Source organism: Saccharomyces cerevisiae, chromosome VII (assembly GCF_000146045.2).
Source record: "Saccharomyces cerevisiae S288C chromosome VII, complete sequence".
NCBI classification, from domain to species: domain Eukaryota; kingdom Fungi; phylum Ascomycota; class Saccharomycetes; order Saccharomycetales; family Saccharomycetaceae; genus Saccharomyces; species Saccharomyces cerevisiae.
The window spans coordinates 252,818-280,579 of record NC_001139.9 but is presented as its reverse complement, the minus strand read 5'-3'; the positions used below and the strand labels follow the sequence as shown (position 1 = coordinate 280,579).

Genomic DNA, 27,762 nt, shown 5'->3' with positions numbered 1-27,762 from the left:
TAAATATAGTGGTTTCTAATTATCTCTGATCATAAGGAAGTGGAAGTACATCAGAAATGTCTCAAGAACAGTACACAGAAAACTTGAAGGTTATCGTTGCCGAAAAACTGGCTGGTATACCAAACTTTAACGAAGATATCAAGTATGTTGCGGAGTATATTGTCTTATTGATCGTTAACGGTGGTACTGTTGAATCTGTCGTAGACGAGCTGGCTAGTTTGTTTGATAGTGTTTCGAGAGATACGCTTGCAAATGTTGTTCAAACAGCCTTTTTCGCATTAGAAGCTCTGCAACAGGGAGAAAGTGCTGAAAATATTGTTTCCAAAATTAGAATGATGAATGCGCAAAGCTTGGGACAATCGGATATCGCACAACAGCAACAACAGCAACAACAACAACAGCAACCAGACATCGCGCAACAGCAACCTCAACAGCAACCTCAACAGCAACCTCAACAGCAACCTCAACAGCAACCTCAACAGCAACCTCAACAGCAACCTCAACAGCAACCTCAACAGCAACCTCAACTTCAACCACTTCAGCCACAACTAGGGACCCAGAATGCAATGCAGACAGATGCTCCTGCAACTCCATCCCCCATATCAGCCTTTTCCGGCGTTGTTAACGCTGCAGCTCCCCCTCAGTTTGCGCCTGTAGATAACAGCCAAAGGTTCACTCAACGTGGCGGAGGCGCCGTTGGAAAGAATCGTAGAGGTGGTCGCGGTGGGAACCGTGGAGGACGCAACAATAATTCCACACGTTTTAATCCGTTAGCAAAAGCACTTGGAATGGCGGGTGAGAGTAATATGAACTTCACTCCAACCAAGAAAGAGGGGCGTTGCAGATTGTTTCCTCACTGTCCTCTTGGTAGATCATGCCCACATGCACACCCAACTAAGGTATGTAATGAATATCCAAATTGTCCAAAGCCTCCCGGAACTTGTGAGTTTTTACATCCAAATGAAGATGAAGAGTTGATGAAGGAAATGGAAAGAACTCGTGAAGAATTTCAAAAAAGAAAAGCTGATTTATTGGCGGCAAAAAGGAAACCGGTACAAACTGGTATCGTTCTGTGTAAATTTGGGGCTCTGTGTTCCAATCCATCATGCCCATTTGGTCATCCAACACCAGCAAATGAAGATGCGAAAGTCATTGATCTAATGTGGTGTGACAAGAATTTGACATGTGATAATCCTGAGTGTAGAAAGGCCCACTCTTCATTGTCGAAGATCAAGGAAGTAAAACCAATAAGCCAGAAGAAAGCAGCTCCACCTCCGGTTGAAAAGTCCTTAGAACAATGTAAGTTCGGTACGCACTGCACCAATAAACGTTGCAAATATAGACATGCTCGTTCTCATATTATGTGCCGTGAAGGAGCAAACTGTACTAGAATTGATTGTTTATTTGGCCATCCAATTAATGAAGATTGTAGATTTGGTGTCAATTGTAAGAATATTTACTGTCTATTCAGACATCCTCCAGGCAGAGTACTTCCGGAAAAGAAAGGCGCTGCACCCAATTCAAACGTTCCTACCAATGAAAGGCCATTTGCATTGCCAGAAAACGCAATAATTGAAAATGCTCCTCCGCAAACCAGTTTTACGCACCAAGAACAAGATACGGAAATGAACTGATTACTATTAAAATCACGGAACGAAATTCATGTTCCTGTGACCCTTTTGATGGAAGACACCTATTCAAAGCTTTTTGAACATGACACATCATATGTTTTCCCGTTATTGTATTTATAATTCAAGCAACATATTTAGATTTTAAAAAAAAAAAAAAAAAAAAAAAAAAGTTTTTAAACAGTTCCTGATCATAAGGGCACTGTGATGTAAATAAACATATCAGCATTAATCATTTGCATAAGTGATTGTTCCTACTTGTTTTACTTGTAAAATTTTGATCTATTGTAGTCGCCTAATCTTGCTTCTCTTGCTGAATAAATAGCGCTATCCGCTGTACCGTACCAAGAGTGACCTACAGCGTTTGATAGGCAAAAGAGTTAAGGACAGACTGGGTTTCAATCAAAATAAATGCCAAAAGGATTTGACTTTATATTTGATAATGCTCACTCTAAACGGAAGGCACATGCATCGCATAATTGGAACGAGAAATAAAGTGTTATTATAAGTGTACAAAATTATTTAATGGTTGATTATAAAAAACTATTTTATAATTTGTAGACAACAAGCTTAGAATCTCTTCTTTTGAGCAGAAGCTTCATCGGAGTAGATGTCCAATGGAGAAACTGGCAATGGTTGTTCGGCCCACAAGTTTGGAGTCAAGAAACCGTATGTGTTACCAATAGCAACGAAAGCAGCCTTCAAGGTGTTTTCCAAAGTTCTAGTCTTACCGTTAGATTGGGTGTAGACATCTTCAACACCAGCCAATTGCAACAACTTTTTGACAGCTGGAGAAGCGACGATACCAGAACCTCTTGGGGCTGGGATCAATCTAACAGTGACGGAACCACACTTACCAGTGGTCTTGGTGGCCAAAGAATGTGGTTGACCCAAGTTGGTACCCCAGTAACCTCTTCTGATTGGGATAACGGACAACTTGGCAATAATGATACCAGCTCTGATGGCACCAGCAACTTCCTTGGCGGTCTTGATACCCAAACCAACGTGACCGTTAGAGTCACCAACAACGACAACAGCCTTAAATCTGGTTCTTTGACCGGCTCTGGTTTGCTTTTGAACTGGCTTGATGTTCATGACTTCGTCTTGCAAACCTGGCAACAAAGTGTCAATGATTTGGAATTCCTTGACTGGCAAAGAGTGCAAGAAGATTTCTTCAATGGTGGTAATCTTACCAGCCTTGACTAATCTACCTAGTTTGGTAACTGGAACCCATCCCTTTTCTTCAGTGTTTCTTGGTCCTCTTCTGTTTGGACGGCCTCTGTTACGGCCACCGAAACCACCTCTCTTTTGTTGTTGAGCTTCTGGAGCAGACATTACTTAATTAGTTGAGCTTATTGGTTGTTTGTTATAGTCGGAATGGAACACGGAAAGTTGATGTAGGTAACTTTCAATCGACAATATATAAAGAACACGGTTTCTTTGGGATTGAAAAGGTATCAAGCAGTAAGGAAGGAAATTGGAAACAAAGGAAGAGAAAGTCTGAATTAAAAACTTGAAAACTCTTACGTTACTACAGAGGGGAATAGATGAAAAAATAGCTAGGCGTCCTGGGAAGCTGCGTGCAATACTAAGGCAGGACAGATACCTACGTTACCTCGTTAATGATGACATGCGTTTTCCATCAAATGTTTGCGTCCAGTTCCATTATCACAAATCTTAAAATTCAAACAAGTAAATAATCCCATAGAGCGGGTGTATGGGTCTAGCTTAAATACACCCAACCATATTTAGAAAGCAGTCTTCTAAACCAAACAATCGCATGCCGACGTAGAAAACTATTAAGAAAACCTTAAGAATCCTTAGTGAATAAGCCAATTACTAAAATACGTGTAAACCTTCTTCGCGTCGAAAAGCAGTTCAAGCTCACATCCCGGATCTTTAATGAATATGGTTGGGCCCAATCAAAGATTTCCCGTCAAGTCTTTGCCAATGCTAAACAATAGTATCTTGCAATAGTGATCGTAAACCGTAACCTTATATTTACGTAGTAAGGCTAGTATGCGTACCTTTATCCCTGATTAACAACATATCCTAATTCTTTTAGTCTTTCTTCTTATTTTGCTTACATAAAATGGTATTACTAGGCTCCATCGTTCTATCTCGTAGGGCTGAAATAAAGGATAAAAACCGCGGTACGAGACAAAGATAGTAGTGAATACGAATTGAATAAAAAAGTCTATCAAAGTACACAAACGTAGAATCAGTACATCGGAACTATGAATCTCAATGAAAGCTACCTAGATGCTGAGATACCGAAGGGTCAATTGAAGCATAGTAAAAGTGGGAATTTTGAGGGTATTCCAATCGTGGCAACGACTTCAGAACCAACGACATCGGTTAATCTAGATGAAACATTCTTCAAGAAGGCGCCTATAGCAATGCCAATATGCGATGATCATTCTGTTAGTAAATCTACCTCTGTAAATTCTTTGAATACAACATCTTTGGCATCCAGAAGATCTCCTTTGCAAACAAAAAAATTGCAAGCTAAAAATAATTTATTGTCAGCAGATTTGGCAAAGAGCAATGATGATACAACGAGAGCACTAAACAGTCCAAAAAAGGATTTCGGTCCTTATTTGGACAGCGAGAATGACATCAGGAGTCGCTTGGCCGAAAGCATATATTCTATGGAAACATCTATAAGAGGATCGGAACTACAGAGACGGCCGTACGTAAGTAACGAAATTCCTAATGTATTCAAGTTTTCGAAGTTCAATAGTAACTGCAAGTTAAATGAGAGCCAGACTCTCTGTGACAAAAATTTCTTCATATTCACGTCAGCGGGTAAACCGATCTATTGCATGCACGGCAAAGATGAACAGATCATGTCATATACAGGGCTCGTTAATACGGTAATAAGCTACTTCCAAGTCAATGGACCATCGGAATTGAAAACTATATCCACTTTAACTTCTGGTAAAAGGCTTACTTTTTTGGATAAATCACCTATATTACTAATGGCTCAATCCGAAAGAGGCGAGTCCTCGAACGAATTGTTGAATCAGTTGGATTTTTTATATTCGTATATTCTTTCGTCTTTAAGTGAACGCCAATTACTTAGGTTATTTTCCAAAAGAGAAAATTTCGACCTGAGAAATTATCTAGAAAGCACAGATTTTGAAAATTTAGACGAAATATGTTCACTAATCTGTAACAGAATGTTCCCGGATTTACTATTGAACTCTTTACAATGCTTACCATTTAACCATTCTTCAAGATTAAAGTTGCAGAATGTGGTTTTACAGCAACTGGAGAAAAGGCAGGACATTCCCAGGGGGACCTTACTGTACGGCTTGATAATTGCGCCTCAGAATAAATTGTGCTGTGTTCTTCGACCCAGAGGCCATACTTTACACACTACAGATTTACATCTTCTATTTTGCCTAATATCTCATCAATTTCAAAATTTAGACGAAACTCAGGAACTTTGGGTACCCATTTGTTTTCCCAAGTTCAATTCGAGTGGTTTTCTTTATTGTTATATTAAGTTTCTACCTAATGATACTCACAGCAATGAGAAATCGGCACTAGTATTAATAAGTGCACAAAAGGATGCATTCTTTTCATTGAAGTCGTTTAGTGACGAGTTGATTATTAAACTCGAAGAAGAGAAGCTATTGAAAAAGATAAATACTTCAAAAGGGTTCAAGCTTAGCGATATACCAGCACCAATGGTTCATCATTTCATATATAAATCGAAGCAAAACGTTCAATATGTTATGCCGCACTTCGAAGTCAACAGTAACATCGCACTGGATTCTTCACAGGGGCTAGAATATGAATTGAAATTGAAGACATACTACCAACAGTTACATGGCACGGTAGTGAGAGATAATGGCAATTTGTTAAGTAGGTCTATGTTAAATTTTGTTAGATGGAGTTCCAAAGACAATGAGGACTTGGCGATGGACGAAACACAAATGGATTTTTCTGAATTGGATGAGTACATTATTGGAAATTCATCATTCAAACAAGAATCGGTTAATATGGTAGGAATGGCGTGGGTGACGCCCACTTTTGAATTGTATCTGATTGGAAATAATGGGATTGTTGACAAAAGGGTTTTATTCAAGAGTGCGAGAAAAGTAGCTAATTGGTGTCAAAAACACGAGTCGAGACTATTTATAAGTGATGGGGCCGTGTTTTAACTTGTGACAGGGAGGTTATTTTATTATTTTTTCCTTTAATTTGTAAATATATCTATAAGAGTATATATATATATATATATAGGTATACATACATGTGAAAATGTAAGTACTTTTAGTGTTCTTCCTTTTCGAGTATGTTGAATATGAAGAGAATAAATAAATGAAGGAAGAGGGTGTTGAACTATTTTAAAGTACCTTTAAAAAACTTTGTTGAAAGTATGAGAAGAAATGAAAGGATTTTCCTGAAAAAAAAGAAGGGGTGTTAACCAAACACATGTTGAAATGCTAGTTAAAAAAGAATGGTAAAACAATGGAAAAGGAAGGAGCAAAATCTGGTAAAAAAGAAGAACCATAATAATAGTGAATAAAAAAAAAAAAATGCAATGTAATGTTGAATGTAATGCAAAGAGGGGGGGTTGACAATTCTGTTAAAGAACTGTTATCGTTGTCTGTGTTATTATAGGCTTAGTAGGATGGAATGGATTTGATCATCTGGAGAAATGTAGTCATTGTCAACAATATTGACCAAGCAGTAATCGTCAATCAAGGACTGAATGAATTGGGCACTATGCGGTTTATCGTATTTATTCATGTTTAGTTTCCATTCATTCAAGATATGATAGAACTCCTCCTTCCACGCTAAGAACGAAATTTTCTCGACAATGGTAGGTTGAAGAATTTCTCTGCCGGGGAAAATACCCCAAGTCACAGCGTTGGACTTGGAGTTGTCTGGATGATTACTTAGCAGGTCACCTTGAGAGTCGATGGCGAAGTAGGTCAAGAACTCATTGTTTTTCAAGGTGTCAATCAACTTGGGCAACTTAGTCTTGGGCAACATAAATTCCAAATATTGCTTCTGGTAAACGTAACCATCCTTGGGTCCCCAACCATGAATTTTGTCATTGGACCTAATGCCGTTGACTTGAGGTTGAGAGTTTATAGTGATGATAGAATGCTGGTTCAGCTCAATCAAGTGTGCTTTGATTGGATTTATTTCATCATTGATGGGGATATCACTCCAAGGTAAACACTTCAAGTTTCCATTCAAGTAGTTGATGACCAAGAAGGCGACGTCGTTGATGGAAGTAGGGGTGGACCATAATTCGAGACATTTGTTCGCTGATTGCCTGATCAAGTCTGAACCACACAGATCCAAGTCACCGAACGCAGGAGAAGACGAATCACCGAATCTACCGTTGGGGAATTCGTCCACGGCCCATTGAGAGGTTCTTGCGACATAGGAGTAAGGTCTTCTCTTCCAGAAGATAGGTCTGACTTCCTCGTTTTTACGCTTTGGATTCAAAGATTTTCTCCATGGCAACACGGCCAATGGATGTGCATTGAACTCTGATTCCGTAGGTAGAATGTTCAATCTTTCCAGAATCATGAGAGGCGCTTTTTCCAAGTTCATGGTGTAGATGTGCAAGTGAGAAACGTAACCACTGTCGAGCAATTTTTGACACATTTCCACGATCAAGTTAGTTCCGATATCACGGACCAACTCGTCATCGTCCTTGATAGGATCCAATCGGGACGAGAAATGTTGAGGGATGGAGATTTGGCCCCATTGGGCCCTTCTCAAGAAGGCCGCGTAGGTAGTGATCGGCATGATCCCGGGAATAATGGGCACGTCCATGCCCGCAGCTCTAACTTGGGAACACCAGTTGATGAAATTATCAACATCGTAAAACATCTGAGTGATGATGAAGTCGCCGCCGGCGTCGATCTTCTGCTTCAAATACTCGAGATCAAGCTTCACGTCTTTGTTAGGCAACTCCGGATGGCACTCCGGGTAGCCGGCAACGCCGATAGCGAAATGGTCACCGTACTTGGACTTGATATACTTAATCAAGTCCTTGGCATACTGGAAGCCACCTTCAACGGGAGTCCAGTTTTCTGCGTCCCTAGGAGGATCTCCTCTCAGCGCTAGGATGTTCTGGCAACCGGAGTGATAAGCGTTTTCTAAAGCGTCGTCAATCATCGAAATGGGCATATTGGTGCAGGTAAGGTGCATGCACGTTTCCAAACCAAGCACAGACTGCGCTGTCGCAACCAAGTCCGTGGACAGATGTGACAACCGTCCACCGCCTGCATTCCAGGTGATGTCAATAAATTGGGGCAAAGAAGCCTCGTACATCCGGTCCATCCGGTCATACAGGTTCTGTACACCTTGTGTAGTCTTCGGGACGAAGTACTCGAATGAGTAAGTGGGCTTGCCAGAGGTCTGTCTATGTTGCTCTAATTTTTCTGTGATCTTCATATTGCGATGTGGTTGTAGTAGTAACTGTGGTGGTTCTGTTTGCTGATAACTTTAGTTTAGGGAGACTATTTCAATCAAGGGGAGCAAGGCAAACTACACGAAACACAAGCTGTGGCATTAGCTTTTCCACGAGCGAAATATCACCTTTTTTTTTCTACTTTTCGTATATATGATATATATACGTATATATATATATACATACAAACATATATATATATATATATATATCAAATTTTGGAAAAATTTGAGTCAAAGTTGCATATGCAATATTCACAGTCTATAATCCGAGGGATAGAATGACTAAACGACGGCCCGCTACCGGGAGAAAAGTCGCTGTTATTTTTTCAGTCGCTCGTGGTCTATCGCCAACTTTTCCTGAGTCATACTGGACGTAGCGCGGCTGCGTCGCGAGCGTAGACAAGGCCTGTCACTATGTACGCAGCTAGCAATCCAGACATGTGCTCACGTACGGTGTGGAAACGGGACGCCACCGCAGTCAACAGCAGCTGCCATAACCACGTGACCAATAGCGTCAGCAGTATGATTACTGGGTGGTCGCATGCTATGCATCGCGTCAAACGGAGCAGGGCGGCCGCGCACGTGACAGGCGGCTCGACTATCGCACGCCACAAACGGGCGCCACAGGTCATTGAGCCGCCGCCACACCGCCGCCACGTCCATAGCGGTCCAGTGTCGAAAAGGCGGGTCACCAATCGTACAAGCTGCCATTTCTGCGCGTACAAGTGAGCCAGTGCACGACGCCCAAACACACGTAGCTCACCTAGAAGAAACATGCACATCAAGGTGGCCAAGAACACGTGCCCGGATGGATCGTGTCCTCCAGCCCAATGGCCTCCAAAACGTCTGCACTGTGCCGAGGTGGTTAACGGACCTTGCCACCTGTGCATCTGGTCATGAATAAAAGTATTGATGGCAGCGGCAGCGCTGGCCGTTACGTTTTTTGGGGTTTTCGGTTGCGTCGCCTGCAGGGCGCCCTGGATCGACCCTATGGAGCGGTCCCAGAGTTGTTGCTGACGGTGTTCTTGGTGGTGTCCGTGCAAAGTGAGGACATTGTGAATGAGCGCCAACGCGCGATTAGTCCGGGTGACAGAACCCTGGAAGTCTTCGTTCACGTGACCTGCATCATCGAAGACGTCATAGTGACAATGGCCACCCGTATATACGAATACCAAGTCCATGATGGGGCCTACGCCAAACCATATACCTTGCGTGAATACGTACCACCACACTGTCAGTATGGCATACCTTTTGAATGACTGGACAATGTGTCTTCGGTCTCTGCCGGTTGCCCCCGGCACCGCACGGTAGCGTATAATACACCACCATCCGACCAAGGAAGTCCAAAACCACCCTTTCTTTACCAACATAGCATTTACCAGACCATCCTTATTCAGGGTTGCTTGCAGCGCCGCACCGTAGCCATACGCGTTCATGAGATATCCTACCAGTACCGTCAACGGGCACACCAGTAGGTGTATAGCATTAAACCATTTGCTAGACATTGTTGTAATATGCCGTGCTTTATAGCTGGTTTCAGTGGAGTTTTAGGCGTTTCCCCTTTGGCTTTTTTCGAACAGTTCGTTTTGTATTTTATTTCACGGTTTTCCCGCTAACGTGTTCTTAAAGGATGAAAAAGAAAAAGAAATGCAGGAAAAATGAGGCAAAGTAAGCCAAAACTTATAGCACTCATAAGACGGCAAAGTTCCCCCAAGCTCCACCCAGGATGTCAAGCACTAATGGAAACGCACCAGCGACACCTTCCTCGGATCAAAATCCTCTCCCCACGAGGTTCGAAGTGGAGCTCGAATTTATCCAGTCACTGGCAAACATCCAATACGTAACGTACTTACTCACTCAACAGCAGATCTGGAAGTCTCCTAACTTCAAAAACTACTTGAAATACCTGGAGTACTGGTGCAACCCCCCTTATTCGCAATGCATTGTGTATCCAAACTGTCTCTTCATTTTAAAGCTGTTGAACGGGTTCATGGAGTCGGCGATCGTTAATGAAGATGGCCTGCTGGAAGGGCTAGACGAGCTGCCCAAGATCATTCAATTACAAGGCCCGCAATGGATGAATGAAATGGTAGAAAGATGGGCCAACTGAACACACCTAATTATAACTACATTCGCACGCATTCATATATCTATTTTATACACTCATGAATATATATACACACACACACATATATATATCACATATATACATATATATATGTATATATATATGCAAGCCGCATTACTTTGTATTTTCTTTCCTTTGTTTTCCTTGCATATTATCTCGCAAGACATTAGAAGATGAAAGCAAAATCAAAAAGCAAGTCCATCGCCGTACTACAAGCCTCGCCACGACTATGCCAGGACACGAATTGGAAGACGTAATAAATCAACGTTTGAACCTATATGATGTATTAGAATTACCGACCCCCCTGGACGTCCATACCATCTACGATGATTTGCCCCAAATTAAACGCAAATACAGGACCCTTGCCCTGAAGTATCATCCTGACAAACACCCGGACAATCCATCAATTATACACAAATTCCACTTATTATCGACCGCAACTAATATCCTCACCAATGCAGACGTGAGACCCCATTACGACCGCTGGTTAATTGAGTTCCTACGGAAAACAAACGACATTGAAAGAAATAAACTTATACAAAAGCTGGAAGAATCTGAATCGAGTACGATACCCACCACCACACCACATCCTGATTTATTGCAAATCCAACGCCACGGCGAGCTACTCAGGAAACTAAAACATTTCAACTTGCCCTATGGTGACTGGAAACATCTCAACACACAAGACCAAGAAAATGCTTCGCAACATCCGTATTACGATTGCTCTACTTTGAGAATTGTCCTTGACAACTTCCTGCAATCAAATAATAAATCAAACTGCTTATCTCATTTGCGCAATCAAGTATTCATCACGCTAAGTGCTAATGAAATCTACGACATCTACTTCTCTGAAAGAAACAACTACTCGAAGGATGATTCAATCATCATATATACTGTATTCGATACTCCCATCACAGCGCAGCACGTATTCCGAAACTGGTCAAGTGGGAACCTCATACCCACGGTCAAGGATATTTCGCCCTTGATCCCGCTACATTACTACTCTGATTTTAATTTGGAGACGGAACTGAATGACGATATTGCAAGACTGGTCTCTAATGAACCTATCCTACTCGACTAGCTTGCACATATGTATGCCTGTTTTTCTTTATCCTATGGAACACTATATTTTCCGGGGCTTTCTTACAAAACGGAAGAAAAAGAAAAGGAAACTCAGCAAGTACTATGTACAAGAATATATATATATGTATATTGTATATATACATCAACTTCTATACTTCGAGGGAAAACATTAACAAGAGAACAAGTACAAGCCACGTGGTATACGTATCAGAATAATGCTACGTATGTCAACTTCAAGATTCATTGGGCAAAGGCTGTTCACTACGGCACGATCTCTCCAGGCTGCTAAACCGGCACCAAAAGGTAAAACTCAAGGATTTTCCAAAAAATCATCTTCAGTCTCATCTTACTCATCTGCAAAGAGAGTTACTCCTGGTTCATTGTATAAAAACTGGACAAACACCACGCACACCGCTCAATTACAACAGACCGCCGTTCCTTTGGCATTACCTATCTTCAACTTTGATGATATTTCCAAGACTTTGAATAAAGTAGTATCATATTCCAACAAACAGTACAAATCCCTTCACCATTTGGGTTCCTTCAAGAAGTCGCAGTTCAATGAACTTTTTCAAAAACCGGTTTGTCTAGTTCGTGAAGATGCAACGAATAGCTTTTTGAAGAAACTAGTATCTCATCCTGTTAAAAAATTTATAATCACTGGAGAGCCAGGGGTCGGGAAAACTGTACTACTCTCTCAAGCGCATGCATATGCAGTTGATTCCAAGCAAATCATTATTAACATATCATATCCTGAATTATTCCTGAACGGTAGGAATGACTTTTCTTATGATGATGATTTAAAGCTTTTCATCCAACCGATGTATTTGAAAAAGCTTATAAGGAAAATATTGAAGGCAAATGACCCTGCATTGTTAAAATCTATTGAGCTATCCAAAGACTACAAGTTCTCGAATGCAAACCCAAAGAATGCCTCTGTAAAACCATTTGTCACATTAAACAAAACGAAAAATACAGTTTTAGATTTGTTATCCGTAATGACCCACCCGCATAATCGTGGAAAACTAATGAAAGCCATTATTGATGAGTTATCTGTCCAATCCAAGGTGCCAATCATGTTTACAGTGGATAATTTTTCAAAAGTGTTAACTACTGCATATTCTGCGTACAGAAATACAGAGAATAAACAAATATATTCCCTGGATTTACAAATGGGTAAATTGATGATGGACATTATTTCAGGAGAGACGAAATTTGCTAATGGTGAGAGTTCTACTATATTAGCTATATCCGGCGTTGACAGGACAAACAAAACTTTACCCGTGGCATTGGGCAAGATCCCAGTAGACCCCTATGTTACTAGATATCACTATGAACCGAAGTTCGTAGAATTGCTCCAAAAAGGTAATGTCACCGAATTCGAGGTTCCTAAACTGAACAAACAGGAAGTTAACGAACTAATCGATTACTACAAACAATCAAATGTTTTATTAGACAAGGATATCACAGGAAAAAAGTGGGAGAACTTGATTGACGAAAAATATTTCCTAAGTGGTAACGGTAACCCAAGAGAATTATTGAAAAGTTTAGTCCTTTCCCATAGGTGATAAGCATGCGCATATATATACATGTATATGCGTATATAACACTTTCACCCTCGCTTCTCAAAATTCTCCCATTTCTCATGTACATATAAATAGATAACTAACTGAATTAATTTAGCAAAAGCAATTGCTTTTGCTTTTCTATCTTATTCATACACAAAATTCTTACACCGATATATGTCGATACGAACACTTCTTAGCCTAATCCGACCAATCATCCTCGTCTACATATTTTGGCTCCTTATCATTACTTGGGGGCTGTGAATGGACTGGCTTAGAGGTAGATAATGTCGCATTTTGACTTTGAGACGGTAGTGGTCTCCCACTACCACCAGCCATATTTGCTCTTCTCTCGTCCCAGCACCTTTTAATATCACCAACAATTTCCTCGAGGTCCTCCAATGAAACTGAATCGTTGATACTCTCCAAAACTTTCTGGACCACCGATGTATGATTACCATTTAACTTATCATCCCTGAATCTTAACATTTCCCACGCCCCAGTCTCTTGGTTTTTTGCGCACTCTACTATTCTACCATTTAATGGCTGTTCTAGGTTCTTCAAATTTTGCCATTCCTCATCTGAAACGCTCAACTCTGCAAATTTTCTGTATGTTCTTTCTAATATTTCAAATTCCTTCCTATCGAAAGGCTGGTCGAAATGTTTTAAACGTGAATTGACATCAGCTCCGCCTTGCCAGACATATAAGCTGAAAACTGGCTTAACGTCATAATTGTAATACCACCTGTTCCGATCATCTTTAGGCAAAGAAGGATCCTCCACCATTGGGATATCTAAAATCAATTTGAAGTCCACGGTGTTTTCTTGTTCTGGCTTCCATTTTAATAACAATGAATCTTTTCCGCCGGCAGTGTAAGGTGCCTTCACAGGAGTAAATATCAGACCATCAGAAAGATGTGGTAGTTTATCTAAACTTTTAGCAACTTTTACTAATTGGTAACTGAAATCCATATGTTTCATGGAAATTTTGAACGGAAAAGTAGTACAACGATTAGGGTACGCTGCTCTTAAATCGAAGTATGGTTTAAAAAATTCTTTTCCAAGGTGGGCTAGTCTAGAACTTGTTGGTGATTGTGTGAGACATCTACCATTGATAGCAAGACAATCGAACATTAAATAACGCAACTCTTGTAATTTTGTCATTGGGTTAGTTTGTATGACAAGTTCACCATCTAATAAGGTGCCATCTTGAAGAGTCTCTAGCAGCTCTTCTTTCTTCTTTTGGGGTAATCTGGGAAACCTAAATCCATTAACCAGATAATAGTTATTTTCCCTATCAATCATAAAGCATCCTTGCTCACCCGTCACAGGATTTATCACTATAAACATCAACACCCGCAGACCATCTGTTTTCTCACAAACGTAGTAATCATGCGCAAGCAGCTTCTCTTCCACATCAGAATGCTGAAAGGACACAGGCTGGGAACCAGGGAATGTTTTCGTAGGTTTTGGGGAATTCAATAATTTACAGACCATCATCTTCAAGTCTTGCGTGACATTCCCAGGTTGAATGAGCCCAGGAATTTCCGGTGCCACTCTACTTTCCATTGCTAAAACCATATTTGTTAAATTAGCGGTCGATTCGTATTTGCTTATTCCGTTAGTTAGCTTTAGTTTAGATATAACAGATCGTATTCCACCATTTCTTTCGTTATTTTCTGCAATGAACTATTTATTATACTAGGTTACGCTTCGGAGCGACTGACCCGAACATCATGGAGAACTATATATATTTTATGATATTGCTTTCAAAAGGACTAAAAATAAAATGCCATCGAACTATCTGGTGGCAAAATTGGCCTATCGGGACATATTGAGATCATCTGCCTTTCAGCTGGTCACGCTATGCCTAAAGAAGAAGATTTCCAATTACCTAGAAGAAGAGAGGCTGCTAAAAACGTGAATTATAATGAAATGGAAATAGATACTAAATTAGTTCAACAAATACAAATAGCGGAAAAAAGTGGTGCTAAGACCAAGGGTAGCAATAGCCAAACTCCCAGGAATTGTAAAAGGACAAGCAATCCAGCTAGTAGAAACGAGAAATTCAAGTACCAAAAATTCCTTCATGATAAGAATACTTGCTGGAACTTTATCCCTACATTACCCCCTTCGTTCAGAAAGAATAGCAGATTCTCTAACATACTTGATCTAGATGATGCCATGATTGACTTGAAAAAGATGTCTCTTTTCAATACAGAATCTGTCCTTTTATCTGCGAACGACACTATTTATATGATATCAGAGCCTGCTGGCGAGCCTTATTATGTTGGCAGAGTTGTAAATTTTGTTAGTAAACCAGAATTTTCTAACACTATTCATGAAGCTATAAAGACAACATCGGTCTTCCCTGCTAAATTTTTTCAAGTTAGAATGAATTGGTTTTATCGTCCTAGGGATATTCAAGAGCACGTAAATACTTTTAACCCAAGGTTGGTGTATGCATCATTACACCAGGACATATGTCCTATTTCATCATACAGGGGAAAATGTAGTATATTTCATAAAGACGAAGTTTTTGATGTTCTTCCTAATGAGAAGGAATGCATTATACGACCCAATATCTTTTACTTTGATGAACTTTTTGACAGATATACTTTGAAATATTACAAAGTTTACAGCACGGATAAAATATTAAATAAATGGAACAGTAAGTCGCCATTTCTTTATGTTTTGAATAGGAGATTTCGTTATATCTATACAGAACCGAAGTATCCATTGGAGAACGTTTTGAAGAAATACGTTTTCCATGAACTAGAGGTAAACGAATTAAGTCCTGCAGACTACCAATGGGATAAAAGATGTCAGTTCTGTAAAGAATGGTGTATCCAAAAGGAGAGCCTTTCATGTGATGAATGCGGCGTTTGTGCACATCTATACTGTATGGATCCGCCACTTGACAGGAAGCCGAACAAAGACGTCGTTTGGACCTGCTTCAGTTGCTTACAGAAACAACAAGGTACTAAGGACTCGCATGTTAGGTTTCTAGAAGAACAAGCACTGGAACTGGATTTTATTCGCTCTGTAAGACAAAAAATTGAAGAAATTTCTAGCAAAGCTATCAAAGAGAATGTTGGTTATAATACCGAAAATTGCTGGTTTCAATACTTAGGAATATATTCCATTTCTCATATTGGTGACGCATTAAATGATTCTATGTTTTTTCCATATCCTTTCAAACCCTCTAGGGTAGGAGTGAAGTATCAATGGAACGGATGTAATCATAATGTGCCCTGGAGGCGGAACTCGTATATAAGTGCAAATTCAGAAGAAGAGCGAGGCTCAACGAAAACTTCGGAACTAGCATGGGTACTTGATGCATCAAAAATTACTACTCGAAAATTGAGTGAATATATTGAACAATGCAAAAGCGAAATATGCCCTATTCTCAATGTGAGAGGTGAGACTTGTAATTTCATTGATGTAGTCCTAAAGAATTTATTATTTACAAATTATGATACAGCAGAGGCATTTAAAAAATGTAAAAGGGAGCTTTCCAGAAAATTTTTGAAAGAGCCAAGTTTTACCGCCGTGGAGATCCGAAAGTTTGAGGAAGCTGTCGAGAAATTTGGGAGTGAATTACGCCCAGTGTGTGAGTATGTGGGCACTCAACCTATGTCGATGATTGTTAGATTTTATTACAATTGGAAAAAGACTGAAAGAGGCCTTACCGTGAGAGGGAAATTGAGTAAGTTATCAAAGAATAAAAGAAAAAAAGAAATCGCTAATCATGAAAATGACGTAGAGACAAAGTATATAGATGATTCTTCTTTTGATACTGAGAAACTCTCTTTAGCAGAATCCTCCTTCCAATGCATGTTTTGTAAAACAGATTACTCCCCGATGTGGTATAGAGTTACTGGAGGTTCAGATGATGAAAAGATCAAGATAAGAATGCAGACAGGAGTCAACGAAAAAACAGAAATTTCAGAGAAATCGCCTGCCCATAGCAAAAAGAATGAAAAACTTGGCGCTCTTTGCATTCGTTGTGCTCGTATGTGGCGAAGATACGCAATTAAGTGGGTACCACCGCTTGAAACATTGAGAAAAATAACGGGAACCTGTCAGAATAGTTTTTATTCAGCGATAGAAGGGATTATAGAGGAGAATAACACAAACAAGTTTACGTTATCTCCCTTTCAAGCTCATAATAAACTACTAGAATGGGAACTTGTTCAGGATTCAGAGCTAATTATCAGGCAAAGAATGAAAGTTTACAAGAACCCAAATTCATTTGTGAAAATGAAGCGGTATTCCATGACATTCCACACGCAACTCTACAAAATGGCTGTGAGATCATATCGAAAGAATGAGTTTCACCCGGAGACGATGCAACGAGATCTTGAGCTATTTATAGAGGACAACAAAGAGGTAAGAAAAGCCATCCCTGAACAAAAGCCAGAAAGAGCGAAAAACACAAAGGACGAATTTCCCGTGAACATAATTCGACAATCACCTGGTACTATCAAAACAAGTGATACAAGCCGAAATCGCAAGTGCAACGATGTATTTATCGAGAAGGCTAGTAATAACAATATTCCTAAAATCACTAATGCTTCGAATGATTTGATAGAAATTTCAATTAAAACAGGCGGCAGTTCTTCTGGTTCAGTGTCTGTAGATAAAGGTTTTAAATTTGTCAAATTTGATAACAAAACATTTCAGCGATTACGGAATAGCTTAAAGTTAGTGAATAATAAGCTGCCAAAATATAATGAACCTTCAACGAAGAAGATCAAAATGATCAATGACATAGCGTTAAGTAATCCGTTAAACGAACCAAACGGGGCATCGTACAATTATACAGTTATTTCACATTCTAAGGAAACTTCTGTCGCCCTTGAAAAATACCATGATGGTAATAAACCGAGCAAAATGTTAGAGAAAGACATGATTTTGAAACACACTAAGAATAAACCAAAAAATCCTGATACAGCATGGGCAAATAATAGCGCAAGGACTTTTTGTAGTGTCTGCAAAGAAAAATTTAACGACAATGACAACTATGAGGTAGTATGTGGTAATTGTGGACTTACAGTACACTACTTCTGTTATGCTATTAAACTGCCGAAAGATATGAAGAAAAACACTAACCTTAAGACATTTAAATGGTTATGTGACCCTTGTTCAAATGACCTCAATCCTATAATATCAACGACCTACCAATGTAGTATGTGTCCTACGAAGGACTATGACTATGATAGATATAGGAGCCAATCATTTAAAATATGTCCAGACGCATTGAAATGCACGAGCTTAGGGACATGGGTGCATTTGGTTTGCTCACTTTTCAATGAAGATATCAAATATGGAAACGGACAATCAATGCAACCTGCCCTTAATACCACTGCTGTGCTTATTAAACATAGTAGATTTACATGTGGTGTGTGCAGGATAAATGGAGGTGGGTTAGTGAAGTGTAACAAATGCCAATATAGGTATCATATTACATGTGCACAGAACAGCTCCAATTTTAAGCTTATGTTTGAAAAGAAAAATATGTCTGTAGACACCACTCTACCGTGCATAAAGGATGTCAAGCTTAACGATACATACACTTTGAGACCTATACTAATATGCGATAGACACGATATCAGCTTAGAAGGAAACGAACTTTATCCATTATCGTACAAGCCTCAACATACTCTGTCATACATAGAACAATACTGCAGATATTATAAGTGCGAATCTGACCATAGTCTAGTGGAGTTGAGATATTTTGAACAGCTTAGACTGCGACACGGCGAAATGCCAGGAAACTCACACGACTCTGCTATTAAACCCAAAATTTACGTACTTCCTTTCGAAAGGACTTGCCCACATTGTGGTACAAACAAAAGTTTATACTGGTATGAAGATATTATTTGCCATTCTTGCAATTTGAGATCAGGTGCCCAAGAACTCGATTTTGATAGCGCATCTGCTAATATCTCTAACGATAACGGTTTACCAGTCGAAATTACCCAGCAATTGATGGAAGGAATTGAGCCAGCTATGTTTGATATCGATATTTCAGAAGCTGGTACCGACAAAAATACGCATCCATCAAGCCAGTAAGTGATAGTTACCTTAGATAGAAAGTATGGTCCAATCTTGCGCGGCTTTGTTGTGTTATTTTTTTCCATTATGCTTACAATGAATAATCTTATCCTATTTATGAATACTACAATTTACCATCAGTTACAAAGGAAGTTTTTTATATATTAATTTGGGGCAGGTGTTACTGTTCTTGAGGTTTGGCCCACTATATCTTTTAATTTATCGTCTACTGTTTCAATGACACCACTCCTTTTATTACCAGATGCATTTTTGCGAAGTGAGGAACCCCATATCGAATTTGCTAAAACGTTTTTCCAAGCTATCACATCTTCCATAGCTTTAAAATGTCTATAATTGACTAAGTCAGTCAATATTTCAATCTGCTTATTCACCTTATTACCACGGGAGATTTTGGTTCTTTTCCTTTCTGAACGGGCTAAAATCCTCGCGCCTGGCCTCTGCGAATTTATTATGGATTTTTTCTGTTCCAAGAGTTCATCTCTCTGATCTTCTAATTCTTGTATTCTATTAAGAACATTGCGTGTTTTCGAGCTATCATCTAGCTTCATGAGTTCGTCTGCAATCACCTCCAACTTTTCGTCTATCACAGCTTCTCTCTTCTCTTCGGCATCAACCTGTACATCAACCTCACTTTTAACACCGCTATTTTTATCATCAACATCCATACTATCAACGTTCAATTCGTTTTCGGTAAATTCATTATTTTCTAACTCCTTTAGCAACTTTTCTTCATTTTTGGTGAATGCTGTCAGTGACAGCGCATGGTCGCGCAAGCTAAGGGAACTTTTAATTCGTTCCATTATGGGTCTGATTTGCCTCAAGAGATCATGCTCTTTGCGACCCCAATTATCTAACCAGTCCATTATTCTTGACAAGTCCTCTAACTTGTCAATGCAATACCATTGATCTGGTGATAGTAGCAACCTTGAAGGTGTTTCATCCATAATTTTCTTTTGAATAGGTGTCAGCTCTATAAGTGGGTTTACGCGATCATTACTGTCCAATAGTTCGACCTCTATTCCATTTTCTACGTAATTATAAGATCCGGAACTAGTTTTGGAGATACCAAATACTTCCCTAGTTGCCTCGGATATTCCTTCGGAATTTCTGATTTTTTGCCAATTGCTCAATTGCTCATCACTGACGTTCAAAAAGAATTTCGCCGATGATGCTTTAGGTCCCTGAATTAATAAACGACCGGAGTGATAACTCAAACTATTGTTACTTTTCGGCGTCTCATTCATACCAGCAGGATATTGAGGAAATGGAACACCATTGTGATCCAGCCAAAAATACCTGTTCCCGTATCGATCCAATCCCAACGGCTTTAATCTTTGTAGATCGTTTTCAAATAGACAATTATCGAGGAAATTTTTATCTGATTGTAAAGCTTGTACCTTTTTATCCTGCTCTTCAATTAACTTTTGCTTTTTCTCAATGATAATAAGATCAATTGGTTCACTATTTGATTCGGAATCATCTTTTTTATCGGCACCATCGGCTGATGGTGTGTTTTCATCTGTTTTATTTAACTTCTCTTGAATTGCCTGCAGGTCGCCTTGAAGATTACTTAAGACGGCTGCCTCCGTTTTCAACTCTCTCGCAACTTTGAATCTTTCGCTACGAATTTGACCACATAGTTCCATGGAATCATCTACAGCAGCTTTGATATCTGGAGAAAAATGCGATACGAGATCTACAAGTATCCACAGCGCATTGACTTTGTCACTGAACGACAGCTTTCGACAGAAATTTCTCCAAAGCTGTTTGGGCAATTGAGTAGCTGATATATCTTTGGGTATGATCTTTTCTATGAAAGAATCAATAAACTCTGTATACATGGGAAGATGTCTACAATCTTCTAAGACTCCCAGTAAAATTATTAGCCAGTAACTGTTATTAAATTGCCTTTTCGTCAAGCGTTCTATCCAGTTAACATTGCGGTAGTTCAAACACTTTTCTAATTTAGGATCTCGTTCTTCACTGTCAGAATCAGATTTAGAATCAGATTCTGAATTTGTTTCGTTTTTAGCGTCTGATTCTTTTTGAACTTCTGTTGCGTTTTCCTTTAATGTGTCCTTTAGGTTGTCGATCTTTTCCTTATCTTGTAAAAAGTATCCGTGAGCATTTCGTTTTTGCTTCGCCTCCCCCTCCCCTCTTTCATCTTTTCTCTCCATAAGGACTCCCTTGTCGTCTATTATCCAGTTTTCAACGACGATGCAACTCCAATCGCCTTCTTCGTTGATGAACAAACGTAAGAGCGCAGTAAAAACTTCAATGAGAAGAGCAGACCCATTATGATTGATATTATCAAGTATATCATCGGATGCTGGGTCATCGTGAACAATCTTGTACTCAACCTTGTCGGAATTTCTTTTCATTATCATATCACGAATAAATGAATTTCTTTGCCAGTCACTTGGGTTTTCAGAGTCTTCCTCAGTAGTAGTCTCTGCTTTGTTTTTCATCGGCAGGCCGTTATTTTCAATTTCTTGTTCTTTAGACGTTTGCGTTCTTATGTTCACTAAAACAACTTCGCCCTTTAACTCATATGGGTCTGTACATTTCAAAGAAGTAATGAATTGGTCAAGGCTAAAATGAGAGAGACAAATTTTCGAACCAAACGTATTCAGAAACTGATAGGCTTGTAATAGCTTTCCAAAAGAATCAAAAGGTCTGGAAAGTTTTGTAGAACCTAATGAAATACATTCTAATTTTTCATTATAATACGTTAAGTTTGGAAAGATGTTCGGTGGATGTTGATATGGCAAAGCTAGGTCATCCATTATGCTCGTTATTGTTACAGCCTGAGGCTCCGCATTAGCTGGTGTAGGAACGCTTTCGACGTTTTCCGTGTTCGGTTCCTCATTGGCTTCCTTTTTCCTTTTTTTAGAATGTGTTTCTGATGTGACATTTTGACCCTTCTTCTTGTCTTCTTCCGAAGAATTATTCTCAGAATCATTTACTTCGGTTGGCTTTCTTTTTTTCTTGGTTTCTTTTTTGTTAGAAGCATCGTTTGAGGTGTTACTTTTACCCGATGATTTACTTTGACGTTTATTCTTTTCACTTTCTGGGGATGAAACATTGGCACTGTTGGAACGTCTTGCTACGACAGGTTCATCTTCTTTATATTTTAACATATCTTTTGGCCATTCCATCGTTAAACCATACATCGCTAAATATTCCGGTTTGACACACCAAGGTGCACCCATTTTCGAAGATGCCCTCTGTAAAGTAATCTTGAAAAAACATTTGATTAAGTGCTTAGTGAAAGTGGAACGGTCCCTGTAAATTTGTCCTTGATCAACAATGAAGGATTTATTACTGGAAGCTGCTTCTTCTATCAGCATGTATTTAGTATGAGCGGGCATCACAATTTCCCTGCTCTCTGGATTTATCGTTGCGTTAAATTGGACCTTTTCTTTGATAACATAACGTCTTTGGTATTGGTACTGCGGTAAGCCAGGATTACCAACACTGTTGATTTCGACCATATCATCAGGTTGAGGAGTACTTTGTTGGGAATTAGAGCTTGTGGTAGAAGAGTCTTTCTGTTTACGTAGATAAACAACTTCTCCTGGGAAAAAGTCATTTTTAAATCTTGCGTAAACTTTCTCCACCAATGCATCTAACCTTCTTATTCCGTTAAAATGTAAAAATCTTGCAACTGGTTCTCTCAACTTTAATGGGAATCTGTCTTCGACGTATTTGAATTGTGTCTCCTCACTATCCAGAGCTTGGAAAAAAGTCAGGCAAGAAGTACCAGTGATTTCGCATGTAAAATGGTGGCGTGTGTAGAAATCAAACCTTTCTAAAAATTCTTCGTAACTAGAAAACCATTCTCCAGTCTCTTCAATATGCCATACTTGTACATTCAAATCCAATGGTAAAGGTTTTGGATCAGGAAGTAATATAGGTTTCCTTTTATATAACACCATTGTTTATTAACGGCTTTCTTTACTTCCTCCTATTGTTATTTTCTTTTTTTATATATCTTCAATGGAAGTGCTATAGTAATTGTAAAAATCTGGATATATCTGCCTATTTCCAACAGTAATTGAGTGTGATGTATCTAATGTCAGTTGAATTGTTTACAGCCTTTTAAATAGTTATGTATTTAACCCAATATATGTTTTTCTGAATTTTTTCAGGAGAAATACAAAGAAAAGAAGAAGAGCAAGAAAGAGGATTTTTCTGATCGGTATTATCCTTTTTATTTTTTTTCTATTTCTACACTTTTTTTCCTCTATAATTTTCCTTTATTATTTTTCATTTCGGGTTTTCTCACCACGTTAAAAATGGATAATAAACTTAAAAGAAATAAAACCATGAAATATTTCTATTTTAAGGTTAGACAATACAGAAGGGACAGAGAAAGATGTGTAGGCAAATATACATTTGTTTGAACCATAGATTCAACAGTAATTTAATGCGAGTAAAAAAATCACATTTTTATGTGCGTTTCGAGAGCATCAATTAAGAATCCGGGATAACTGTTGGGAAGCTCTGAAGTTTTCTCCAATATCGAGTACAGGTTTCCACCATTGCACGGAAATATAAACAGACTAAGTTTGTCGTTGTTTTATTGAGAAATTGTTTGTATCATATTACCAGTGCCGCTATTGACTGGAAAGCATTCGTTACGTTCGTTAAAATAATTATCTAAAATACTTGTATCAACTATACACAGAAGGACCGTAGTTCATTCAAAAGTAATTTGGAGGCGGCTAATTTCCTGTTACTGACCATTAATTTAGTATTGCACACACAGATCAATAGACTGACTTCTAATTTAGTCAAAAGCCGTTTCGAAATACCGCATACTTTACTAAAATATTCATGTGAGTGAACGAAATCTTCCAATAATTTCGTGCTCAATCTAACCGCTGCTATTATCATTCGATGGACCTCCTTTTCCTGTAAGTTTAACTTCAACTGCAAAATGTTATTGCCATCCCTTGTTAAAAACAACGTGTCAATTAAAAATGTTGCCACAAGGTAAACAGTTGGCTGGTACTCACATTTGTCTTGGATTCTCTTGAGAAAATCTGCTGATGATAAGGTGGGTTTACTTTTCATGTAGAAATTCGAGTATTCTTTTTTCTCCACTCTAGTATTGAAACCGGTACACTTTCTATTGCCACTAAGTTTTAGTAGTAGTTCTATGGTTTCCTTGAAATTCGCCAGAGCTTCATCAACCGATATGTGGGGCACTTCTACATCAACCGGTATGCCATGTAGCAACGGGTTTTCACTTTCGGACTTAGTTTTTTCTTGATCTTCTTCTTCATCGTGTGGTAGACTGATATGCAACCCTCCCATATCAAAGCTTGTAATGCTGCTACATTCAGAAAAAATGGAGTCATCAATATCTTGCTCCTCCACATCCGTAGCATCGCCAATTTCGAAACTGGCAGTTGGAGATTTGAAGAGTGGTGATCTACGGCGAGGTATGCTTAGCCCGTTTTGTTGATGGAAAAGATCTTTATCAAAAATAGAACTTGTGCAACCCGTGGTATCCTCTAGCTCATCATCACTTAGTTCAAAATTGGACGTTGAGCTAAAATTAGTGCCATTAATACACGCGCTCGAATCATCACCCATGGAACTATATAATCCTTTCCCTCCATTCAATAGCCCCACCTGAAAATTGTTTATGTTCTCTATATTCTGCGCCAAATAATTATTCATTTCATTAGCGGATTCCAACAGTTGCTCTACATGTATTCTATTTTTTGAACTATCTGTTGTACCGCATGGCTGTGCTTTCTCAGTCTTGCCTTCTGCAAGACCAGGCGTATTTGATCTAGACTGGTCCCATTCACTTGTTAAATCTGAGAAATTCTCACTCTGTAAAAACTTTGGTTTCAAAGGTAATTCGAACGAAGCGTTATAATCGTCCACAATTCCCAAACTGACTGGACGTATATCACCATCATCAAACTCCTCTGTGTCAGTGGTGTGGTTTTTAGTCATGTCCATTTTGCAAGTAATCTATTTGCGCATGGAATACCTATATTATGCGAGTCGAAGATTATATAATAGCAGGTATGGTTGAACTGATTGAACACCAAAGCATATCGATCTGTGAAATTCACTCAACATGCTTTTAAAGTAAGGCAAGTTCTAAGTGATTTCCTACAAAACATCGCTGAGAAAGGAAAGAAAAATGGCATGATATGGAGTAAGAATCGGATCGGTGCAATATACTCCGAGCTTCCCGAAAAGATATATTCCGGGCCCAAAAATATCTGGCTAAAACTATGCATAATACTTTTACTACTTAGAGTCATACGTATTAAAAAAGGTATTTAAAAAGATGGAGATATGTATTAATCGCTCGGAAGTGATTAGTACAATCTGAAAGCTGGACCCATGGAGGACTTAACAACCAAGGAACCAACATTTTGCCAGTTCTTCTTCAACAAAGAAACAAAGAAGTTAACAGACATCAAGATTTGGTTAACCAAAACGTCTTCTTCCATTTCAACGTTACCAACGGCAACAGCCAAACACAAGACCTTCTTCAATTGGAACTTGATGGTAGATCTGACATCAGTGACCTTACCGTACAAGTCATCGTTGTGAGAAACTGGGGTTGGGAACTTACCAGCCTTGGACAATTGAGGACCCAATAGTCTTGGAACTTGCTTGATCAAAACTTCGGAAGCAATGAAAGCGTTGTACTTCTTAGACAACTTCTTGATTAACTTCTTGTTCTTGTTCAACTTCTTCAAGTCATCGACGGACATAGCGTCAACACCGCAAGACTTAGCTCTGTCAACATCGAAAGCATCACCGAAGATACAGATGGACATGTTTGGTCTTGGACAGTTTGGCAACTTCAAAGAACCAGAGAAACGCTTGTCTCTTTGAGGGTCATAGTTCTTCAAACCGACTTGTAGTTCGACGGTTTCCAAGAAGTTTCTCTTCTTGGTTTCGTTGGAATACTTCAACAATTCCTTGACGTGTTCTCTGACTTGAGAAGAGGTGATCTTAGACATTTTATGATATGTAATTAGTCTTCCAAAGTATTTGGTGGTCCGTGAGGCTTGCGACTAGTTCTATGGAGTCTTTCCTGAAACTTCAAGAGGTTACCAAATAACGTAATGCTCAAGAAGTGCTGCGAAGATGTACTTACATATCTTAATCCAAATACAACACTCTTCCCATTGATTGCGTCTTTCTTCCTCGGACTTTCCAATCTGAGGCCAAAAGATGTCTATGGCATTATTGTGTGCGAAAAAAAAGTTTCAGGAAAAAAAAACTTTAAATATTTGAGGTTGCACCCGTGCATATTGAAAGATGTATGGGTTCAAAAATGTCCGTATTCAACTTTTGCCAAAAGCTGATAGCTGTTTGGCCTTATGAGGTAAGGTTTATGAACGCAGTCTTCTTCATTGCGATCTAAAAGTTGATATGTTAATGGAGATAATGGTAGAGTAAACTGAATTTTTTACAGTCCCCTTTCTTGAAATTAAGCAAGTTATTTAGCTAACTTACATACCATCTTCATGTATCGTTTTTGATTTTTCAGTTCTTTTTTAAAAAAGAAGATCAAGTAATTTGTTCTAATCAAAGAAGAAGGTTCAATACCGTTTCTCTGGTATTTGTAAGATCTCTTTTACTGGCGTTCTTTTAAAAATGATCAGGTCCGGTTAAAGGGCGTCTCCGTCAATGAGAGAAAAATGTCAGCCTCTGATATAGATGGAAGTCGTAGCCATCAAGATGGGCTTATCCGAGGTTTGAAGTAATGACTACACATACTGACGGGAAAATTACAGCATGATTTTAGTGTACAATCGTATCAGGAGTATAATATCGTCTTCTTTAGGTCGAATACATGTACGGTATAATTCTAACTCACAAAACAGATGGCTGAATAGACAACTGAAGGATCCCTACACAAAAGAGGCCAAGGTCCAAAATCTGAGGTCTAGAGCCGCATTCAAGCTTATGCAGATTGATGATAAATATCGGCTTTTTAGCAAAAACAGGACCGATCAGAGAATTCTAGATCTTGGGTATGCCCCTGGGGCTTGGTCCCAAGTAGCACGGCAAAGAAGTTCACCTAATTCAATGATACTGGGCGTTGACATTCTCCCTTGTGAACCTCCGCATGGTGTGAACTCTATTCAAGCTAATATATTGGCCAAAAGAACTCATGATCTTATACGGCTCTTTTTTTCTAAGCATTTCCAATTGAACAGACACGATGATTTGCATAAGGACCATGGCTATTTCCAGAACATGCTCGAGGAGGAGCTAACCCATGTGAAAGATACTGAATTGTACCGTGAAATTTTCACCTCTGATGACATTTATGAAACTCCGAATACGAATAGTACCCTAATAGAACGAGAAAAATTCCCAGTTGATGTGATTATAAGTGATATGTATGAACCCTGGCCCCAAACAACCGGTTTTTGGAACAACATTACTAATCAAGCTTATTTTAGGATGGCTAATACATCTGGTGTCAGTATAAGAGACCATTACCAATCTATTGATTTATGTGACGCAGCCTTAGTTACGGCTATAGATTTATTACGGCCATTAGGTTCGTTTGTTTGTAAACTATACACCGGCGAAGAAGAAAACCTATTTAAAAAAAGAATGCAGGCAGTTTTCACTAACGTTCATAAGTTCAAGCCTGACGCTTCTAGAGACGAATCAAAGGAGACCTATTATATCGGATTAAAGAAGAAAAGAAATGTAGATAAACTGGACGTGTTTAGTAATTCATAATATGATTTGTTTGCGCGCAAAGTTTCAAGTCACGTTCATTTTCACACCTATCGCAATAAAAATAAAAAGTGTACATCTG

The 27,762-nt window shown here is 39.0% G+C and overlaps 14 protein-coding genes across 14 annotated transcripts; 7 read left to right on the top strand and 7 right to left on the bottom strand.

Moving 5' to 3' along the window:
* Nucleotides 1-56: 56 nt before the first annotated feature.
* Nucleotides 57-1,634, top strand: NAB2 (mRNA-binding protein NAB2; the record flags this gene model as incomplete). Its single annotated transcript, NM_001180987.3, has 1 exon — nt 57-1,634. The coding sequence occupies one exon, from the start codon at nt 57-59 to the stop codon at nt 1,632-1,634; it is 1,578 nt and encodes a 525-aa protein (NP_011393.3).
* A 564-nt stretch (nt 1,635-2,198) lies between these two features.
* RPS2 (40S ribosomal protein uS5 RPS2) lies at nt 2,199-2,963 on the bottom strand (the record flags this gene model as incomplete). The annotated part of the gene is made up of 1 exon (NM_001180988.1): nt 2,199-2,963. The coding sequence occupies one exon, from the start codon at nt 2,961-2,963 to the stop codon at nt 2,199-2,201; it is 765 nt and encodes a 254-aa protein (NP_011392.1).
* Nucleotides 2,964-3,865: 902 nt separating this feature from the next.
* Nucleotides 3,866-5,800, top strand: MON1 (guanine nucleotide exchange factor MON1; the record flags this gene model as incomplete). Its single annotated transcript, NM_001180989.2, has 1 exon — nt 3,866-5,800. The coding sequence occupies one exon, from the start codon at nt 3,866-3,868 to the stop codon at nt 5,798-5,800; it is 1,935 nt and encodes a 644-aa protein (NP_011391.2).
* A 457-nt stretch (nt 5,801-6,257) lies between these two features.
* On the bottom strand, nt 6,258-8,060 carry MET13 (methylenetetrahydrofolate reductase (NAD(P)H) MET13; the record flags this gene model as incomplete). Its single annotated transcript, NM_001180990.1, has 1 exon — nt 6,258-8,060. The coding sequence occupies one exon, from the start codon at nt 8,058-8,060 to the stop codon at nt 6,258-6,260; it is 1,803 nt and encodes a 600-aa protein (NP_011390.2).
* A 380-nt stretch (nt 8,061-8,440) lies between these two features.
* SCS3 (Scs3p) lies at nt 8,441-9,583 on the bottom strand (the record flags this gene model as incomplete). Its single annotated transcript, NM_001180991.3, has 1 exon — nt 8,441-9,583. The coding sequence occupies one exon, from the start codon at nt 9,581-9,583 to the stop codon at nt 8,441-8,443; it is 1,143 nt and encodes a 380-aa protein (NP_011389.3).
* A 221-nt stretch (nt 9,584-9,804) lies between these two features.
* SOH1 (mediator complex subunit SOH1) lies at nt 9,805-10,188 on the top strand (the record flags this gene model as incomplete). Its single annotated transcript, NM_001180992.1, has 1 exon — nt 9,805-10,188. One exon carries the CDS (start codon nt 9,805-9,807, stop codon nt 10,186-10,188), a length of 384 nt encoding a protein of 127 aa, NP_011388.1.
* A 247-nt stretch (nt 10,189-10,435) lies between these two features.
* Nucleotides 10,436-11,287, top strand: CWC23 (U2-type spliceosomal complex subunit CWC23; the record flags this gene model as incomplete). The annotated part of the gene is made up of 1 exon (NM_001180993.1): nt 10,436-11,287. The coding sequence occupies one exon, from the start codon at nt 10,436-10,438 to the stop codon at nt 11,285-11,287; it is 852 nt and encodes a 283-aa protein (NP_011387.2).
* Nucleotides 11,288-11,504: 217 nt separating this feature from the next.
* Nucleotides 11,505-12,857, top strand: RSM23 (mitochondrial 37S ribosomal protein RSM23; the record flags this gene model as incomplete). Its single annotated transcript, NM_001180994.2, has 1 exon — nt 11,505-12,857. The coding sequence occupies one exon, from the start codon at nt 11,505-11,507 to the stop codon at nt 12,855-12,857; it is 1,353 nt and encodes a 450-aa protein (NP_011386.2).
* A 198-nt stretch (nt 12,858-13,055) lies between these two features.
* CEG1 (mRNA guanylyltransferase) lies at nt 13,056-14,435 on the bottom strand (the record flags this gene model as incomplete). Its single annotated transcript, NM_001180995.3, has 1 exon — nt 13,056-14,435. The coding sequence occupies one exon, from the start codon at nt 14,433-14,435 to the stop codon at nt 13,056-13,058; it is 1,380 nt and encodes a 459-aa protein (NP_011385.3).
* A 285-nt stretch (nt 14,436-14,720) lies between these two features.
* SNT2 (DNA-binding E3 ubiquitin-protein ligase SNT2) lies at nt 14,721-18,932 on the top strand (the record flags this gene model as incomplete). The annotated part of the gene is made up of 1 exon (NM_001180996.1): nt 14,721-18,932. One exon carries the CDS (start codon nt 14,721-14,723, stop codon nt 18,930-18,932), a length of 4,212 nt encoding a protein of 1,403 aa, NP_011384.1.
* A 146-nt stretch (nt 18,933-19,078) lies between these two features.
* Nucleotides 19,079-22,873, bottom strand: ITC1 (Itc1p; the record flags this gene model as incomplete). Its single annotated transcript, NM_001180998.1, has 1 exon — nt 19,079-22,873. The coding sequence occupies one exon, from the start codon at nt 22,871-22,873 to the stop codon at nt 19,079-19,081; it is 3,795 nt and encodes a 1,264-aa protein (NP_011382.1).
* A 742-nt stretch (nt 22,874-23,615) lies between these two features.
* PCL10 (Pcl10p) lies at nt 23,616-24,917 on the bottom strand (the record flags this gene model as incomplete). Its single annotated transcript, NM_001180999.1, has 1 exon — nt 23,616-24,917. One exon carries the CDS (start codon nt 24,915-24,917, stop codon nt 23,616-23,618), a length of 1,302 nt encoding a protein of 433 aa, NP_011381.1.
* Nucleotides 24,918-25,285: 368 nt separating this feature from the next.
* Nucleotides 25,286-25,939, bottom strand: RPL1B (60S ribosomal protein uL1 RPL1B; the record flags this gene model as incomplete). The annotated part of the gene is made up of 1 exon (NM_001181000.3): nt 25,286-25,939. The coding sequence occupies one exon, from the start codon at nt 25,937-25,939 to the stop codon at nt 25,286-25,288; it is 654 nt and encodes a 217-aa protein (NP_011380.3).
* A 781-nt stretch (nt 25,940-26,720) lies between these two features.
* On the top strand, nt 26,721-27,683 carry MRM2 (21S rRNA (uridine2791-2'-O) methyltransferase; the record flags this gene model as incomplete). Its single annotated transcript, NM_001181001.1, has 1 exon — nt 26,721-27,683. One exon carries the CDS (start codon nt 26,721-26,723, stop codon nt 27,681-27,683), a length of 963 nt encoding a protein of 320 aa, NP_011379.1.
* Between the last annotated feature and the right edge of the window lie 79 nt (nt 27,684-27,762).